The sequence below is a fragment of the Ascaphus truei genome, chromosome 18, assembly GCF_040206685.1.
Source record: "Ascaphus truei isolate aAscTru1 chromosome 18, aAscTru1.hap1, whole genome shotgun sequence".
Taxonomy (NCBI): domain Eukaryota; kingdom Metazoa; phylum Chordata; class Amphibia; order Anura; family Ascaphidae; genus Ascaphus; species Ascaphus truei.
This window is the reverse complement of record NC_134500.1, coordinates 27,725,149-27,745,989: the sequence shown is the minus strand read 5'-3', so window position 1 is coordinate 27,745,989 and position 20,841 is coordinate 27,725,149. Positions and strand designations below refer to the sequence as shown.

General features: G+C 51.6%; 1 protein-coding gene across 1 annotated transcript in view; it reads right to left on the bottom strand.

Annotated features, from left to right (window-relative positions):
* The window catches only part of ARID3B (AT-rich interaction domain 3B), a 46,725-nt gene extending 43,125 nt beyond the window's left edge, over positions 1-3,600 (bottom strand). The window contains 1 exon segment of the mRNA XM_075575958.1: positions 3,399-3,600. Within this exon segment, the coding sequence (XP_075432073.1) occupies positions 3,399-3,434 (36 nt within the window). The 5' untranslated portion in view covers positions 3,435-3,600.
* Positions 3,601-20,841: the final 17,241 nt, after the last annotated feature.

Below are 20,841 nucleotides of genomic sequence, written 5' to 3'. Positions count from 1 at the left end.
GTGGCAGTTGGGGGTGGCACGTCACAGACGGATTGGGAGGTGGCAGTTGGGGGGGGCACGTCACAGACGGGTTGGGAGGTGGCAGTTGGGGGGGGGCACGTCACAGATGGGTTGGGAGGTGGCAGTTGGGGGTGGCACGTCACAGAGGGGTTGGGAGGTGGCAGTTGGGGGGGGCACGTCACAGACGGTTTGGGGGGGCACGTCACAGACGGGTTGGGGGGGGCACGTCACAGACGGGTTGGGGGGGGCACGTCACAGACGGGTTGGGGGGGGCACGTCACAGACGGGTTGGGGGGGGCACGTCACAGACGGGTTGGGGGGGGCACATCACAGACGGTTGGGGGGGCATGTGGGGGAGCACGTCAGACGGGTTGCGGGGGCACGTGGGGGGCACATCAGACGGGTTGGGGGGGGCACGTCAGATGGGTTGGGGGGTGGCAGTTGGGGGGTGGCACGTCACAGACGGGCTGGGGGTGGCACGTCACAGACGGGCTGGGGGTGGCACGTCAGACGGGCTGGGGGGGGCACGTCACAGACGGGCTGGGGGGTGGCACGTCACAGACAGGCTGGGGGGTGGCACGTCACAGACAGGCTGGGGGGTGGCACGTCACAGACGGGCTGGGGGGGGCACGTCACAGACGGGCTGGGGGTTGGCACGTCACAGAGGGGTTGGGGGGCGCACGTCACAGAGGGGTTGGGGGGTGGCACGTCACAGACGGGCTGGGGGGTGGCACGTCACAGAGGGGTTGGGGGTGGCACGTCACAGAGGGGCTGGGGGGTGGCACGTCACAGAGGGGTTAGGGGATGGCACGTCACAGACGGGCTGGGGGGGCACGTCAGACGGGTTGGGGGGGGGCACGTCACAGACGGGCTGGGGGGTGGCACGTCACAGATGGGGTGGGGGGGTGGCACGTCACAGACGGGCGGGGGGTGGCACGTCACAGATGGGTTGGGGGGGCACGTCACAGACGGGCAGGGGGTGGCACGTCACAGATGGGTTGGGGGGGTGGCACGTCACAGACGGGCGGGGGGTGGCACGTCACAGACGGGTTGGGGGGCACGTCACACACGGGTTGGGGGGGCACGTCACACACGGGTTGGGGGGGCACGTCACACACGGGTTGGGGGGGCACGTCACACACGGGTTGGGGGGGCACGTCACACACGGGTTGGGGGGGCACGTCACACACGGGTTGGGGGGGCACGTCACACACGGGTTGGGGGGGCACGTCACACACGGGTTGGGGGGGCACGTCACACACGGGTTGGGGGGGCACGTCACACACGGGTTGGGGGGGGCACGTCAGACGGGTTGGGGGGGGCACGTCAGACGGGTTGGGGGGGGGCACGTCAGACGGGTTGGGGGGGGGCACGTCAGACGGGTTGGGGGGGGCACGTCAGACGGGTTGGGGGGGGCACGTCAGATGGGTTTGGGGGCACGTCAGACGGGTTGGGGGGCACGTCAGACGGGTTGGGGGGCACGTCAGACGGGTTGGGGGGCACGTCAGACGGGTTGGTGGTGGCAGTTGGGGGATGGCACGTCACAGACGGGTTGCGGGGGGGCACGTCACAGACGGGTTGGGGGGGGCACGTCAGAGGGGTTGGGTGGGCACGTCACAGAGGGGTTAGGGGATGGCACGTCACAGACGGGTTGGGGGGGCACGTCACAGACGGGTTGGGGGGGCACGTCACAGACGGGCTGGGGGTGGCACGTCACAGACGGTTGGGGGGTGGCACGTCACAGAAGGGCTGGGGGTGGCACGTCACAGACGGGCTGGGGTGTGGCACGTCACAGACGGGCTGGGGGGTGGCTCGTCACAGACGGGCTGGGGGGTGGCACGTCACAGACGGGCTGGGGGGTGGCACGTCACAGACGGGTTGGGGGGGTGCACGTCACAGAGGGGTTGGGGGGTGGCACGTCACAGAGGGGTTGGGGGGTGGCACGTCACAGAGGGGTTGGGGGGTGGCACGTCACAGAGGGGTTGGGGGGTGGCACGTCACAGAGGGGTTGGGGGGGACGTCACAGATGGGTTGGGGGGCACGTTACAGAGGAGTTGGGGGGGCACATTACAGATTATTTGGGGGGCACGTTACAGAGGAGTTGGGGGGGCACGTTACAGAGGAGTTGGGGGGGCACGTTACAGAGGAGTTGGGGGGGCACGTTACAGAGGAGTTGGGGGGGCACGTTACAGAGGAGTTGGGGGGGCACGTTACAGAGGAGTTGGGGGGGCACGTTACAGAGGAGTTGGGGGGGCACGTTACAGAGGAGTTGGGGGGGCACGTTACAGAGGAGTTGGGGGGGCACGTTACAGAGGAGTTGGGGGGGCACGTTACAGAGGAGTTGGGGGGGCACGTTACAGAGGAGTTGGGGGGCACGTTACAGAGGAGTTGGGGGGCATATTACATACACATGGGAGTTGGGGGGGGCACGTTACAGAGGAGTTGGGGGGGGCACGTTACACAGGAGTTGGGGGGGCACGTTACAGAGGAGTTGGGGGGGCACGTTACAGAGGAGTTGGGGGGGGCACGTTACAGAGGAGTTGAGGGGGCACGTTACAGAGGAGTTGGGGGGGCACGTTACAGAGGAGTTGGGGGGGCACGTTACAGAGGAGTTGGGGGGGCACGTTACAGAGGAGTTGGGGGGGCACGTTACAGAGGAGTTGGGGGGGCACGTTACAGAGGAGTGGGGGGGGCACGTTACAGAGGAGTTGGGGGGGCACGTTACAGAGGAGTTGGGGGGCCATGTTACAGAGGAGTTGGGGGGGCACGTTACAGAGGAGTTGGGGGCACATTACAGAGGAGTTACAGAGGAGTTGGGGGGGCACGTTACAGAGGAGTTGGGGGGGCACGTTACAGAGGAGTTGGGGGGGCACATTACAGAGGAGTTGGGGGGGCATGTTACAGAGGAGTTGGGGGGGCACGTTACAGAGGAGTTGGGGGGCCATGTTACAGAGGAGTTGGGGGCACGTTACAGAGGAGATGGGGGGCACGTTACAGAGGAGTTGGGGGGCACGTTACAGAGGAGTTGGGGGAGCACGTTACAGAGGAGTTGGGGGGGCACGTTACAGAGGAGTTGGGGGGCACGTTACAGAGGAGTTGGGGGGGCACGTTACAGAGGAGTTGGGGGGGCACATTACAGAGGAGTTGGGGGGGCATGTTACAGAGGAGTTGGGGGGGCACGTTACAGAGGAGTTGGGGGGGCACGTTACAGAGGAGTTGGGGGGCACATTACATACACATGGGAGTTTGGGGGGCACGTTACAGAGGAGTTGGTGGGGCACGTTACATACACAAGGGCTTGGGGGGGCACGTTACATGCACAGGAGGGTTAGGGGTATGGGGGAGTATGGGGGGGGCATAGGGGGGTTGTATGCTGGGTCTCTCCGCCTCCTCCTCACCAGGGACTCTCTCCCGCAGCCGGTTTTCTCCACCATCCCGCCGGCCGCCGCTCCGGACCGCGATCTCCTGTCTCCGCCGCCCGCGCCGGCCTCCCCACCGGACCCGTCTCACCGCCGCCTCCAGGCTCCGCTAGGCCCCGCCCGGTGTATCGAGACCCTGCGCCGGCGTCACCGCGCACGCATGACCTCCACGCGTCACGTACGCCAGGAGATCAGGCTCATGGGCGGAAGCGCGGGCGCCATCTTGGTACACCCTTCCCCACCTCCGCTACACCTGCGCCTTCCTCAGTCATCTTGGTATACCCACTACAACACCGCTAGACGAGGGAGCCACCATCTTGCTACACCTATGAGCTCAGAGATATCCAGAGTGGTACAAGTTAGATTTGAAAAACAGAAAATTATTTTTATATATATATAATAACAATAATTCAAGAAAAATATTAAATATCTGAATGATATGATATAAATACATTTATATATAATCACACACAGAAAAAGAAAGAGAATACCCCTAAAAAGCAAAACAAATACACGAATAGATCAATATTATGTAAATAAGTATCTCAAATCCAGTTTAATCACAGCATAACAAGATGTTTTATTATACAGTGCTGACAGTATACACCGCGAGTCATTGGGAGGCAGTCTCACTCATTGGGAGGCAGTCTCACTCATTGGAGGGCAGTCTCAATCATTGGAGGGCAGTCTCATCGGGAGGCAGTCTCACTCATTGGAGGATAGTCTCACTCATTGGGAGGGAGTCTCACTCATTGGGAGGGAGTCTCACTCATTGGGAGGCAGTCTCATTCATTGGGAGGCAGTCTCACTCATTGGGAGGCAGTCTCACTCATTGGGAGGCAGTCTGACTCATTGGAGGATAGTCTCATTCATTGGGTGGCAGTCTCACACCTTGGAGGATTGTCTCACTCACTGGACGGCAGTCTCACTCATTGGGAGACACTCATTGGGAGACAATCTCACTCATTGGAGGACAGTCTCATTGGAGGACAGTCTCACACCTTGGAGGATTGTCTCTCTCATTGGGAGGGAGTCTCACACATTGGGAGGCAGTCTCACTCATTGGAGGATAGTCTTACTCATTGGAGGATAGTCTCACTCATTTGGGAGGCAGTCTCCGTCATTATGAGGCATTCTCAGTCATTGGGAGGCAGTCTCACTCATTGGGATGGCAGTCTCACTCATTGGGATGGAAGTCTCAGTCATTGGAGGACAGTATCATTGGAAAGAAAGTCTCACTCATTGGAGGACAGCTTCTCTCATTGGGAGGCAGTCTCAATCATTGGGAGGCAGTCTCACTCATTGGAAGGCAGTCTCACTCATTGGAAGGCAGTCTCACTCATTGGTAGGATAGTCTCAATCATTGGGAGGCAATCTCACTCATTGGAGGATAGTAGTCTCACTCATTGGGAGGCAGTCTCATTCATTGAGCGGCAGTCTCACTCATTGGGAGGCAGTCTAACGCATTGGAGGATAGTCTCACTCATTGGAGGATAGTCTCACTCATTGGAGGATAGTCTCACTCATTGGAGGATAGCAGTCTCACTCATTGGGAGGCAGTCTCATTCATTGGGAGGCAGCCTCACTTATTGGGAGGCAGTTTCATTCATTGGGAGTGCGTCTCACTCATTGGGAGACAGTCTCACTCATTGGGAGGCAGTTTCATTCATTGGGATGGCAGTCTCACACCTTGGAGGGAAGTCTCAGTCATTGGAGGACAGTATCATTGTAAGAAAAGTCTCACTCATTGGAGGACAGCCTCTCTCATTGAGTGGCAGTCTCACTCATTGGAGGACATCCTCCCTCATTGGGAGGCAGTCTCACTGTCACCGATGCTCACTACAACCTGGACTAGACCGCGGGGCTGAGGTGGGGATGTGTATAACCGCCGCCCTAAAACCATGAGGCCAGGTCCGGATAGCAGAGTCAAGGAGGTATAGCCGGGTCAGGGTAAGAGAGTGTAGGTAGGTCATGGTACTTGCTGTGGTCCAGGGTGGGAGAGAGGAGAATAGTCGTAGTCCATTAGCCGAGGTCGAGGAGAGAGCGGGAATCCAAATACTAACCGAAGTCCAGGAGTAGAGAAGAGGCAGGCCCAGGTACAGGCAGGAGTCACAACGGTAAACAGGAAAGGTCATGATACAAGCAAGAACTCAGGCTGCAGTGAGCACGGAGCATAAACAAAGGTTTATGCTCAGCAACAAGCAGAGGACTGAGGGTATAAGTAGGGAGAAGAGCCAAAAAAAGGGAAGCGGAGGGAAATGGTTAGATGTAGGAGGAGAGTTGATAGGAGGATGTTACTTGAGGTTCAGGTGTAGCCCAGCTGAGAGTAATCCATGAATTGCAGGCAGAGCGGCTGCCGTGCGTATTTGAGTGAGATGCGCGCACTGCCGGGAGTCCCTGCGCGTCCCCTGATGGTTGGCATGACGCGCCAGGGAGAGGTGGAGCAGGCGCGACCAAGGTGGTGCGGTTACTCTGCCTGTTGCGGCTGCGCACGTCTTTGGACTGCTGGCATGACTCGCCAAGGGGGCGTGGCCCAGTCGCGACCCTGACACTCACTCATTGGAGGACAGCCTCACTCATTGGGAGGCTGTCTCACTCATTGGGTGGCAGTCTCACTCATTGGGAGGCAGTCTCACTCATTGGAGAATAGTCTCACATTGGGAGGCAATCTCACTCATTGGATGGCAGTCTCACTCATTGGAGGATAGCAGTCTCACTCATTGGAGGATAGTCTCAATCATTGGGAGGCAGTCTCACTCATTGGGAGGCTGTCTCACTCATTGGGTGGCAGTCTCACTCATTGGGAGGCAGTCTCACTCATTGGAGATTAGTCTCACATTGGGAGGCAATCTCACTCATTGAAGGATAGCAGTCTCACTCATTGGAGGATAGTCTCAATCATTGGGAGGCTGTCTCACTCATTGGGAGGCTGTCTCACTCATTGGGTGGCAGTCTCACTCATTGGGAGGCAGTCTCACTCATTGGAGGATAGTAGTCTCACTCATTGAGGCAGTCTCATTTATTGGGAGGCAGCCTCACTTATTGGGAGGCAGTCTCACTCATTGGGAGGGTCTCAATCATTGGGAGGCAGTCTCACTCTTGGGAGGCAGTCTCACTCATTGGAGGACAGCCTCACTCATTGGGAGGCAGTCTCACTCATTGGGAGGCAGTCTCACTCATTGGGTGGCAGTCTCACTCATTGGGAGGCAGTCTCACTCATTGGGAGGCAGTCTCACTCATTGGGTGGCAGTCTCACTCATTGGGAGGCAGTCTCACTCATTGGGAGGCAGTCTCACTCATTGGAGGACAGTCTCACTCATTGGAGGACAGTCTCACTCATTGGAGGACAGTCTCATTGGGGGGGCTGTCTCACTCATTGGAGGGCAGTCTCATTGTGAGGGCAGTCTCACTAATTTCCAGGACGTTTTACGTAGTGAAAAACCATTGTATGAATCAGACAGCAGCGTGTAATAACCCTACACATGAAGTGTCAGAGACCCTTTCACTGCCAGCAGCCCATATGCCCAGGGACTCACCCTGTGTGCGGCTTTTTAACTCCATTGTAGCCAGAGCCAGAGCAGAGCAATGCGTTGCAGACCTCTCTGACTGCAAACAGGTTAAATAAACCCCCCAGTTAGAGAAGATCCAAGAGGCACATAAAAAATATATTTTTTTGTTCTAATATATTTAGCCTTTGATTTCCTTTATTGAAAACGAATTACCTGAGTTGCCGATCGATTCGTTCTGCTGTGATCAATCAGCAAAAAACTGCTTCCCAGGGCCCACTAAATGGCCGCCGGGAGCCTAGGGGTAGTAAGGAGTGTGATGGTCCGCTCGCAAAGTACACGCTAGGGCCTTGAATGGAGTAGAGTGGGTCTGGAGACAGGGCTATAGCTGTTCTAGTCACCTTGAGGCAGCTAGTCGTAGGATGCCTGAGGGGAAAGCCTGGTTAACATGGGTCATGAACTCCTGAGAGGGTCTGCGCTAGGTGTAGCCAACAGTAGGTGGACGCCCCAAGTTCTGCATGGGAGAAGCCAGAGTACTCTAGCCAGTAACCAGACTACTTACCACAGAGCACATACTGGAGGAAGGCAGATACAGCATGCAGAGAAAGAGTAGGCCTAGCCTGAGGTAGTGCAACATGAGTCAGACATACATGAGATACATGTAGAGGAGAGGTGCACTGGCATTCTTTATTGCATCGAAATGGCGGCTGCCCAGCAGAGAGGAGCACCATGTGCGATCGCAAGCAAAGTGTAAAAATGGCGACCGAAAGTAATGATGTTCCGCGCGGTGCTGGAGTCCAAGATGGCGGCTCGCGCCTGATGGAGAGAGCGCACGTGGAGTGTGTACCACGGAGGTACCACATGCAGAAGGGACTTTTGCTAGTCTACTGTGGAGTCGTGCTAAAGCAGTGGCTGCGCCGTTTTTGTCCTGCCTAGGAGCCCGGGGGGCTAACCTGGGGGAAAGTGTTGAGGACATTGCTATTGAGTGTAACAATGATGGAGTATCTGATTGCCAGACGGTGATCACCAAACAAGTAACCCCTGCTGTTAATGTGAATGGCCGTGTAATCCAAAATGGCGGTTCCCGCTTGCCTGTGAGACCGCGTGGGCCGTGTGCTGAATATTTTGCAAAGCATGAAGTTGCAAGAAGTTGGATGGGATGGAGGCGCTGTACCAAATGTGAGTAGGACTCAGCACACTACCTCAGACACCTGTCATGGTGATATCCTCATTACCAACAAGCGGGAGACTCAGGAGTCCTGTGAGCCAGCAGGTGCACTATACTACACAGACATGTAATTGGGACAGTTTCTCACATATGGGGTCAGGATCAGAAGGGCCCAGGGAAACACCGTTACATATGTAAAAAACGCACGTTGGATATTGCATGGAAATCTCTTTCTATTGCTGTATACTGGCCTTTGCTGCCATGCAGTGGACAATCTCTGCACTGCATGTGACTCCTGAGGCCGAGCTCATGGTGACGTCGCTACGTGCGTGCTTGGGTCCGTGTGCACGTCAAGGACCCTTACCTGATTGTCAAAGGTAGTTCCTCAAGTGCCCGCGGCGCGCGTCGACGCAGCTACATTTTGCCGCCACAACAGAAATTGAAATTGCGGGCTGCAGACGCGTGACGTCAGCGTCACGTGAGCTGGTTCAGCCAATGAGGGCAAACCAGCTCTGTGATGTAATGGCCACGCCCCTCGACAGCCCCACCCCCACCTCCCGCGCACGCAACTAGCTGTCCAGAAATCGCCCGGCTGAGCAGAGCGCGTGACGTCACAGCGCACGGGCGCAAGGGCGCCCACTCCCAGCCTGGCCGCAGCCGTAGGCCGCGCTCATGGTGGGGGCGTTGCTGTGTGCGCGCGCACTTTCGGGACACTTACCTGATTTGCTTTCGCAGGTCCTCAAGTGCCCGCATCAACTCTGCAGTCGAGTAACATCAGCGTCAGCCAATGAGGGCGAACCTGCGCCACCACCATGAGCTCGGCCTTAGATCGCTCATGCGCCAGCGCGATGGGGCACACGGCGCGCAAAGAATCGGATACATTTGATTTTGCGGCACGACAGCCGGGTCACGTGGACGGTTCGCCCAATGAGGGCGAACCAGCTCCGTGATGTCATGGCCACGCCCCCCAAAAAACCTCCCCGTCGCGTCTAGCCAGGTCAAAAATAGCGGCAGCTAAAACGTGGGTGACGTCACACGCACGGTAGCGAGCACGCACTCACCATGGACCCAGCCTTAGGGCTGCGTCCATAGCAACACCGACAGCGCGAGCGACATCGAGCGCTAAAATCAAAATGCCGAAAGGAAATGCGCACAGCCATAGAGTGCGCGGGCACAAGCGCGACGGTGAGACCGATACTTCGTGCAACAAAATAGTTTGAATTTTGCCACACGGCAGCCGGGTGTCGTGCGCAGTTCAGCCAATGAGGGCAAACCACTCAGGTGATGTCACGGACACGCCCTCACCACGCCTCCCCCCATCGCCTAATCCTACAGGCCATGGATCTCTTCTACAACAGGTGCGCGTGACATCATGCTCGCGCCTGTGCTATATCCGAGGCTTTAGGCTGAGATAATACTCAGTGCGATGGCGCTCGCACGCGCGTCAGGCACAGATTGCATAATCCCTATGAGGCCGCTCCCAGTGCACGCGGAGCGCGTCCGGAAAAGAAAAATGTATTTTCACGCGCGTCCGCGTGACGCGAGCGGTTCAGCCAATGAGGACAAGCCAGCTTCGTGACGCGGCCGCCACACCTCCCCAATCGCCTGCAGCTCAGTTTACATATTGCTCGGGCAGCAGGCGCGTGCGTGTCTATGCGGTCCGTCGCCTGCGCAAGTAAGTACAGGCATACCCCGCGTTAACATATGCAATGGGACCGGAGCATGTATGTAAAGCGAAAATGTACTTAAAGTGAAGAACAAACTTTTCCCCACTTATCGATGCATGTACTGTACTGCAATCGTCATATAGGTGCATAACTGATGTAAATAAGGCATTTGTAACCAAAATAAATACAGTAGGTTTTATTGAAAGAAAATCTGATTTTTCTTACTAGGGCTTCCAGATTCGATATGGATGAACGAAAAATGATGTAAAAATGTAGGAAGGATGAAGGAGAGGGCATATCTTCTACTGTATTTCTACTGTATTTCTACTGTACACTGGCGACACACTTTATTCGAGCTCGGCTAGTCCCACGAATTCGGGTATACCCGGGTGTATTGAGGTTTGTGACTGTTTTCTGCCCGAGTGCATTGAGGTATTTTCCAGGCAGGGATTGAAGCATTTTATTCCCGCTGGCTGCAATACTGCACAGTATATATATATATATACTGCATTACAATTCATGAATTTATGCCATCTGGTAGACACGCGAAGCATTGCAGCCTATTAAATCCTAATCATTATCATTTAACAGATCAGCCGCCCGTCAGCCAGGCATGAACCCAGGCTGGGAAGGCAAACGCAACGGGGCTTGTCAGAGGTGAGGAGCGGCGCATTCCAGGTATCTGCCAGGTACATACTGGGTATTTGCTCGAATAAAGTGTGTCGGTGCAGTATTTCGTAAATCGAGTCATCAAGGGCTAGGCGCTTTCTTGCTGGCGATTTGGATGGACTACTTGCAGTAGAAGTAAAGGCAGGAGTAGGGCTTGGGGCTGATGTCGATGCTCGAGGTGGACTTTCAGTGGATGTTGATGGTCTGGGACCGAGGTGGGCAACCCTGTCGCCATTCGCCATGGTGGGAAATGAGATGATGATGGGGGCGGGGGGAGGGGTGAAATAAGATGATATGATGATGGAGGGAAAAATGAGATGATGATGAGGGTGGTGAGGAGATGATGATGAGGGGGAGTGAAATGAGATGATATGATGATGGAGGGGGAAATGAGATCATGATGATGAGGGTGGTGAGGAGATGATGAGGGGGGGCAAATGAGATGATGATGAGGGTGGTGAGGAGATGATGATGAGGGGGGGAAATGAGATGATGATGATGGCGGTGAGGAGATGATGATGAGGGGGGGGGGAAAGGAGATGATGATGAGGGGGGAAATTAGATGAGATGATAATGATGGGGGAAATGAGATGATGATGATGATGGTGGTGAGGAGATGATGATGAAGGGGTGAAATGAGATGATATGATGAGGGTGGTGAGGAGATGGTGAGGGGGGGCAAATGAGATGATGATGAGGGTGGTGAGGAGATGATGATGAGGGTGGTGAGGAGATGATGATGAGGGGTGGGAAATTAGATGATGATGATGAGGGGGAAATTAGATGAGATGATAATGATGATGGGGGAAATGAGATGATGATGATGGTGAGGAGATGATGATGATGAGGGGGGGAAATGAAATGATGATGACGAGGGGGAAATTAGATGAGATGATAATGATGATGGGGGAAATGAGATGATGATGATGGTGGTGAGGAGATGATGATGATGAGGGGGGAAATGAGATGATGATGATGAGGGGGGTGAGGAGATGAGGAGGGTAGTGGTGGTGGTGTGAGAGGTGGGTGAGAGGAGCAGGGGGGTTGAGAGGATGAGGGGGGTGAGAGGCAGGATGAGGGGGGTTGCAACAATCTTGGAAGTAGTGGGAGAGGAGCATTAAAATCAGTATAGCTCGCCATGTATGACTGCTGGTATGTTATTTATAAATTGTCTGACCGTTACGTCATTTGTTTCTACATTTCACTCCAAGCATGCACCAATTTGCACCATTTCAATTCTATTTCGTAACAAATGCTGGGAGCCTCAATCCCCAAACCTCTCCCAGAATGTTTTATGAAATAGAATAGGAAATGGTGCAAATTGGTGCATACGTCTATTTTTGCATGGTGCAGCTATTTTCACTTCTCATTCACCAAACCTGTGGCTACATTGAAAAATATGTTGCCCACCCCTGGGGGAGATTGACTGGCTGCTGCTGACCTTTTACTGTAGGCAAGTAGATGTCTAAGGAGGTCTGAAGTGTAGCTCTTTTCTCTGTAGATTTCTTTGAAACAGGCAAAAAAAAACCCGAAATGATTGCAGTGACTTTGGAACTTCTTTCAAAGTCCCTGTCATGCTTTTCCAAAAGAGCCGTGGCGCTATCAAGGTGACGGAAAGCTTCCAAGGGAATTTTTGAAGTTTGGCCTTCAGGCTGTTCGATGGTCTCAACCACATCCCGCACATCATCTTCTTCTCTCTCTTCAAGTTCCAGAAGATCTGCATTGCTGATGGGCTCGGAATGGGACGCCAGAAGTTCAGCAACATCTTCTGCTTCCACTTCCAGCTCTAACTGCCTTGCCATCGCTACAATATTTTCTGTAACAGTGTCTTCAGAATAAGAATCTTCAACGCCTTCGAAATCATCAACTAAGTGTGGGCAACATTTTTCCCAGGCCCCTTTCATTGTTGTTTCCTTTATGTCTTTCCAAGCATCTCTTACAGTTTTGCTGCAATCCAAGCTAGTGTAGTTTTTCCAGAATTTCTTTAGGACTTCTTGGCCTGAACCTTCTTCACTGTCTATTGCAGAAATACACTTAATAAAATGTTCTTTTTAAGTAGTTCAACTTGAAGGTGGCTATGACACATTGATCCATGGGCTGCAGTTGTGAGGTGGTATTCGGTGGTAGGAATTCCACTGAACGTGGAAGCAGGAAATAAATACCCCGCAGGCATCAGAGGGGGGCGGATCGGAGGGGCAGCCCCAGCAGAGACTGAGACAGGGACCAGGAGACAAGGGGCAGTCAGATCCAGGTGTGCTGCTCGGGAGCGTGGCGCAACTTTGCGCGATAGCCGGGGGCGGAGTCAAGCGCGGAAGAAGGCGCATAAGATGCGCGGATCCGCGCCCGCCGTAATGCTGACGGCCTGGCGTGCGCGACCCTGGAGGGCACCGGAGGCCGTAGAGGAGGCAACCACGGGTGCGGGAACCAGGCAAGGGGCCGAAGTAGCGGGGGACGTGACCGCGAGCGCCGGAGCCGGACGGGGAACCGAGGCAGCTGCGGCAGTAGTACCAGAGGTGAGTAAGAAGGGGGCACGGCGTGCAGGCCGTGTCCCCTGCTTCCTTACAAGAGGGAGGAGATCAGATGGGGGAGAGGGAGGAGAGAATGGGCAGAGAGGGAGGAGGGAATGGGCAGAGAGGGAGGAGAGCATGGGCAGAGAGGGAGGAGAGAATGGGCAGAGAGGGAGGAGAGAGGATGGGGGGAGAGGGAGGAGAGAGGATGGGGGGAGAGGGAGGAGAGAGGATGGGGGGAGAGGGAGGAGAGGATGGGGGGAGAGGGAGGAGGAGAGAGGATGGGGGAGAGGGAGGAGAAGAGAGGATGGGGGAGAAGGACAGGGAGAGAGGATGGGGGGGAGAGGGACGAGGAGAGAGGATGGGGGGGAGAGGGAGGAGAGGATGGGGGAGAGAGATGGAGAAGATGGGGGGGAAAAGGAGGATAGAGGATGGTGGAGGGATGGAGGGACGATGTGGAGGGATGGAGGGACGATGGGGGGGGGGGGGGTGAGAGAAAAAATCAAAAAAGGGGGAGCGCCATTTGATTTCATTTGTTTTCTAAATATTTGTAGTAGTGTGTCCCGGTTTTTACATTTGAAAATCTGCTCACCATACCTCCAACACATATAAAAATACACCCCCGTCCCCCCCTCCACAATACATATAAAAATACACCCTCCTCCCCCCCTCCACAATACATATAAAAATACACCCCCCTCCCCCCTCCACAATACATATAAAAATTGGAAGGATTCTGCTCGATCGGTGCCGGGTTTTGCTGCCAGTTCGGGTTTTCCAGGCTGCCTGCCCTTTCTGCTCAATTTGGCCATTTTGATTACTGGCAACCTGCTATATAGGGCTGCACTTCCCTGGGGAGTCGCCCAGCAAAGTTCTGTGTTTCTGCAGCTCCTGTCGGTCTTTGCTGTCGCCTGTTCCTGTCGCCTGTTCCTGTCGGTCTTTGCTGTCGCCTGTTCCTGTCGCCTGTTCCTGTCGGTCTTTGCTGTCGCCTGTTCCTGTCGCCTGTTCCTGTCGCCTGTTCCTGTTACCTGTTCCTGTCGCCTGTTCCTGTCGCCTGTTCCTGTCGCCTGTTCCTGTCGCCTGTTCCTGTGGCCTGTTCCTGTCGCCTGTTCCTGTCGCCCGTTCCTGTCGCCTGTTCCTGTTACCTGTTTGGATTCCCTGTTGCTGACCCCGGACCGCGACCCCGACGCTTTCTGCCTGCTCTGACCTTTTGCATGTACCCTGGTGTTAAAGGGTGTCCGTGGTGGCAGATGCTGCGGGGAGGTTTAGTGGTGTGAGCGGAGTGTGGTGATATCTGCCTTTAGCAGCATGGAGGTCATCGGTTATTTTAGCGAGAATTGTCTCCATTAAATAAGCAGTGTAGAAGCCATACAAGACAGGTAAGGTCAAGCTTGCTGTTTTTTTAGTCATGGTATAACTGTTGCGTGTTTGAAGATATTTTGTTTAGCTTAAGAGAGGGCATAGTTAAAACGGGATAGCATAAGATGTATTGATGGAAGTTTGCAGGAATATGAGATTTCTTTCAGAAGGCATTCAGGGGAATGAGTGGAAGAATATTGCATGCTCTTGTTGGCATAGATTTGGTGTTTATGAGTAATTTGAAATATTCCCGTTATTTAATTTTTGAAAGGTTATAGGCAAAAATGTCCAGGCCTCAACACATGAACTTTGAACTTTTTATTTTTACAGGTTTTTATTATTTTTCAGTTACAAATGTATGCTCTATTATGTTTGTGTAAGTGGCATCCCATAAGGATGACAAAATAGTATAAGGTATTATTTGTTTAACTTTGTTTATTTTGTTTGGATTTATAGGTTAATAGAATCTTCCTGCAGAATGATATCCCGGTGGGAGAATGCTTTATCAGTCAAACACACGGTTATGTTAATTGCTCACAGGTAGAGTTAGAAACAGAAGAGATGCACCCAATACACAAGTGCTAAAAAGTAGGCTATGGGAAGAATAAGTTTCAGGGAATTTATTCCCAAATGTAGGAGTTGGGTTACTGTATGACAGGTTTACAGGGATATCCTACATCATACAACCACAGACATTTACTCACTTAACCAAGAATAGGTTTAGTTTAAATTAATGGCTCTGCAGAATAAAATAGCTCTAGACTATATTTTAGCCTCAAAGGGAGGGGCATGTATGCGCCCTAGTTAAAGCGCAATGTTGTGTATTTATCCAGGATTTAGGGACCATGGGGACTTGGTGGTTGGATTGATTTGCTTTGAGCGAAGCTAGCGAATGTTTTTGTATGTGTGTGTTTGTCCTACTCGTTGCTCTCTATGCATTAAGTACAGCAAAACACTGATCCAGAAGTGCGTTGCAACCCCTACCGACGCTATGCCTCTCTGCGGTGATGATGTCGCCAGTCCCCCAGAAGAAGAGACCAAAGAAGAAATCAACTGGGCTGATATAATGGCCAGAAAAGAAAGGAATGAAGTTATGCACAACTTGGACATCTTGGTCCATCAGGACTATGAAATGGTTAACTGTTCTGTTCTTTAAATAGACTGTCTCTTAAGGATATGGGGGGACTGAGAAGACTGGATATGAGGAAGGTGGGAGGTCACCAAGGGCCATGAGTCAACCACAAGGAAAGGATCACAAGTCAGCCATTTTGACCATAGCAGCCATCTTGGTCCGTTTTGCCATTCTGAGTAAATGCAGTATGAAAGATGTGTGCAAGAAGAATGTTTGTGCAGTCGCTCTTAGCAGAAAGTAGCCCCCACCAATTCTCACAAATAGCTGACACTTAAATTATGTGACATATTGAGATGTAAGCCATTTTCTAATCTATAGAAGTATTTAATGATATATATATAAACACAAAAAAAACAGGCGCACTCATAGCGTAAAAAAGTATAATAATGAGTTTATGGAATAAAGGATTTAAAAATACACACTCACAAACATAGCTGAATATAAAGCATTTTTGAGTAAAAACTCAGCCCGTCAGACGCAGGAACCCGGTATGCAGGATATCGTAGTAGTATCCCTGGTAAGTACTGCTGCGGTAGCCCCTCTGTGTCCTTGCAGGGACCGAAATCCACGAGGAACGCTGCCTTTCCCTTGCTCCGGCGTCACAGAGTGAGTTCTCTTGATCCAAATCTCGCGAGACCTCGGTGACGTCAGTAGGTTTCAACCGGAGTAAATTTGCAATGAAAAACGGGCTGGATGGCTGGACGGCTGAGTAAAATGCTATCAGCACAGCAAAGATACGCTGTAGCTCATGAGTGGGGTACAATAAGCATAAAAACTGGACAGTAACCACGACTGCACTCTCTACGCGTTTCGTCTCGAAAGAGACTTCATCAGGAGAGGGAGGTATAGGTGATGGACGCAGTAATATAGCACGTAAGACCAATCAGGGCATAGAAGACAATTAACCACTAATAGAATACATGTGGTCAGTACAGGGATGAAATTAACCCCTATGTATACTGGAACATATTATAAAATAAGCCAATAACATTAAACTGATACAATAATACAAAATGATCAAGCATATCAATGAATAAAATAACATACACTTTAACAAATGAAATAAAAAGTGAAATGCATTTAAGTATTGAATATGTAGATGTATCACAAAAGTTTTAGTACAATATCATTGGCAGATGACTTATAAATAAAAGAATATCATTGGCTGATAACTTATAAATTAAGATATAAAACAGATACTAGTGAATAGTAGCAATAACCTAATATACAGAAATGGTGAATTTCACTAGATGTATGAGGAGACAATTCTAGTACTAAAGAGATTCAGAGGGATAAGGTACAAAAATAAAGGCAAAAATACACAAAGAATAAGTGAGGAGGGAGGGGGGGAAAATGGGGGGGGGGAGGGAAGGGTAGAAAGGGATGGGGAAGAGGAGATGGGGGAAGGGAAAATAGGGGGGGGAGGGGATAAAAATAAAAATGGATAATGAACGAAGAAGGATACTGGACCAATGGTGGTCGCGCAAGTAAGGTCAATGGTACCCATATATATTGAAGTATGGAAGTAAATAAACATGTTAAACCAATGTAAAAGGTGAACATTAAGATGTATATACATGTGTATACTGAGCCAATGTGATGATGCAGGTGCCCACACGGAGGGAACGAAATAAATCGCTCAACCTAGACCTCCCTGGGAACCACACACCCCACAATGGTCATGAAGATGCAATTACACTACTGTACTGATGTCTATTGTGTCATTGAGACCCCCTGGAGTCAATGTACCAAGTACATATATCCAATAGGTCTCCCTGACACACAATGACATGAAGATACATAGTAAAACACACTTCAAACCTGTCTCCACCAATGGGTACCTGCAATACGGTAGCAACCACTATAAAAAGTGGCTAAACAACATCCCTAGAAGCTAATTCTTCAGAATCCGTAGGAATTGTTCCTTAGACTCAGATTTCTGTGACCAAGGAGAGTATAGGTTTTATTTATATCTTTTACAGGTTATATATATAATGGATTAGGTTGGCGCCAATTTGTCCTTTTGTTATATATATATATATATTGTGATATATTGAAGCAAAAGGTGTTTGAGGGGAGGTACATAGGACCCAGCACCTTCCAGGGTGTGTTCCCTTCACTCTCACCTGAGCCCTAATTAATGAGCTTCAAGGTTAAAAGGCAGCACAGACAGCTTCCTGTGCTGCTGCTGTGCCGATCTGAAGGCACACACACAGACAGCCCTGTGAGATACTGCAAAGGGAAGCTGCAGGTACAGTGTCTAAAGTGGGGAAAGAACTTAGTTTTCCCCACTGGTAGTTAGGGACTAAGCTGTATTAGTCAGAACTCTGAAAAAGAGTTAGGTTTTTTGTTTCTGTTCTATCTTATAAGTTAACCCTGTTCCTGCTTTGTACCTGGCAAATAAACCCTCCTGTGCATCAACACTACGTTTCCCTGCCTTTGATCTGGATAAAAGAGACTGCAACGTGGTGTGGACATCACAATTGGTGGAGTTTAATGCGGGCAGTCCTCAAGGCAGTGAAAGTGGAAAATGGAGGCGTTTCTGTCCTCGCTCCAGTACAAGCAAACAGAAAATGCTGCTATTCTGTTGCGGGGTTTGCAGGAGATGTCAACATCCCATAATGAGAGCTTACAACAGATTGCAAAGCTACAAACGGAAAGTACTGCGGCGTTAGTAAAGCAGATGGCGCTGTCCTTACATCAGACGCTAAAAGATGAACAACACGAGGCGCAAGTTCGCCTACACCAGGAGCTCCGAGTCTTGGGGGAGAAAATTACCGCCCAGGCTAGCGTGGCCCCACAGGTCGCTCGCAAAAATATAATACTATAATACTATGTTATATTGGCAAGAGCAGTCGCATGCTCAAAACTAGATTTATAGAACACAAGAGCAAAATTAATAATCATGCAGAGGATACAGCTCTTATCAAACATTGCTCTGACTTCAGTCACCCAATATCCTCACTAAAGTTAATGGGTATTGAGCATATTAAAAAAGCTAGGGCTGGTCTGGATAAGGATACGCTATTATTACAGCGGGAATCCTTTTGGATCCACACATTAAATACTGTATACCCAAATGGACTAAATGACTTTTTGTCATTAGGTTGTTTCATTGAGGAGAGATTATTTTTTCCTTAGGTTGCTGCCACTGCCTGCTGCAAGTATACTCGTTTGTTTATACTGTACCTCTGGGGTTAGGCATTTGAATTCATTGACAAAGACAAACCTTTTTTTAGATTTTTATTATCAACACTTAATCACGGTGATATAATATGTCACACAGCCTGTTCTATATGTGGAATGCTGATCTGTTCCTCCCCTTTCTCCTCCACTTATGCATTATGGATCATTGGTGATGAAGACATCCTACCACACTGTCTGACAGATGAAGATGGCGTACTAGGATCAAAACACCTGACCGATTTGACACTGGAGATCAGTTGTTTCCCCCCCCCCCCCCCCCCGAGCCTGCAGGACCGCAGGATGATTGACAATCGCAGGCGCAATGATTCTGCAATGATCTGCGCTTTCTGCGATCGGAAGGGGTATAGGGATGAAGAGGATCGACCGGATTGACACCGCGCACGCGCGGACTTGAAACGCACGATCGGAGATGACGTGCAATGGCAGAATGGGACCAGGATGCGTTCCAAACGCCAGAAATGAGGAGTGATGATGTCATCAAGATGGATGCCGGACTACACAGGAGCAAGGAGGATGTGAACACCAGAATCTAACGTGGAGCACCAACAGCTGGTGAAAAGGAGCACAGATTGGAGATTGGCTAAAGGGACTGTCTCAGCATATGAACTTCATCTACACTAATTGGACAGGTTGCATTGTGGGGATTTGGGGCACTATTTATATGTTACTATTGTGGAATGTATTTATGCCATTGTCACTTGAAAAAGACCACTTAGGTCGAAACGTCGTGTTGGCTCAATAAATGAGTTTATTTTGCTCAAATCCGCAGTGCCCTTTGTTCCTTCATTCACCCACAGGTCGCTCACCAGGTAAAAATGCACCTTGTTCAGAAGATGACAATGGACGATGATGTTGAGGCGTACCTGTCTATTTTCGAGCGCACCGCAGCACGTGAAGGGTGGCCAGTTGAGCAGGGGGCTGGAATAATTGCTCCTTTCCTGGTGGGGGACTCGCAGAAGGCCTATTATGACTTGGAGCCAGGGCAGGCGTAAAACTATGAAACCCTGAAGGCTGAGATTATGGCACGACTAGGTGTCACTGTCGCAGTTCGGGCCCAGCGGTTCCACTCCTGGCGTTACGATGCAGAAAAGGCTCCCCGCTCCCAAATCTACGACCTCATCCACTCGGCGCGGAAATGGCTCCAGCCTGACGAATGTACAGCCGCCGCCGTCGTCGAAAGGGTCGTCATAGACCGGTTCCTGCGGGGTCTTCCTCGCACCGTCCAGAAGTGGGTCAGCCAGAATGACCCCCAAAGCGCAGAGCAGTTGGTCGCTTTAGTGGAACGCCACTTTGCTGCTGAGGAGATGGCCCGGAATACAAGTCCCGACGAGTTTCCCGGTCGCAGGTCCCCGCACATCAGGAGGTCCGGTAAGACTGTTCCTCGGCCTAATGGCCCACAGGGACTCATAGACTCCCATAAAGGAGATGGAAATCCCACGGCCCATAGAAGGGACTCTAGCCCCACTCCTTCCAATAGACTGGAGAAAAATCCCCGACCCAGTTTTGGGAAGTACACTGAGTGCTACAAATGTCATGAACTTGGACATGTGGCAGCAGTTTGCCCTATGAACCTTGACCGAATGCAATGTGACATTTCTGTGGGGTATTATTCGGGCGGGGTTCTTGCTGTTAAACAGACTGTGATAGAGAAAGGTCATTTAGAGAGGAATAGGATGTGTGAAGTCAAAATAGATGGGATACCTGTAAGTGCAATGCTCGACACTGGTAGTACAGTTACGTTGGTCGCTGCACATCTAGTCCAGTCTGGGTTTCTACCAGGGGTCTCCTTACAAGTAACCTGTATCCATGGGGATGATCGCACTTACCCGGCTGCATGAGTGTACATAGAAAACCCCATCGGCCCAATACATCCTCAGGTCGGAGTAGTGCTGAATCTGATGTATGAGGTACTAGTGGGTCAGGATTTCCCATGGTTTTGGGAACTGTGGGAAAGGAAGTCTAATTGTGTTCAGGATGTGCCCTTGAGGTCTGAGGTTCCCGATCCAGTAGACCTTGGTTCTGTGTTAGAGGTTATGGTAGGTGAAGAACCTGAGGTTGAGGACACTCCAGAACTAGATTTTCAGGATTTACAGGTTGCTCCCGTAAAGTTTGCCTCTGCCCAACTAGACGATTTGACGCTAGTAAACGCCAAAGCCACAGTAGTGAGCATAAATGGGGTACCAGTTAATCCTGAGGTTACGCCATCA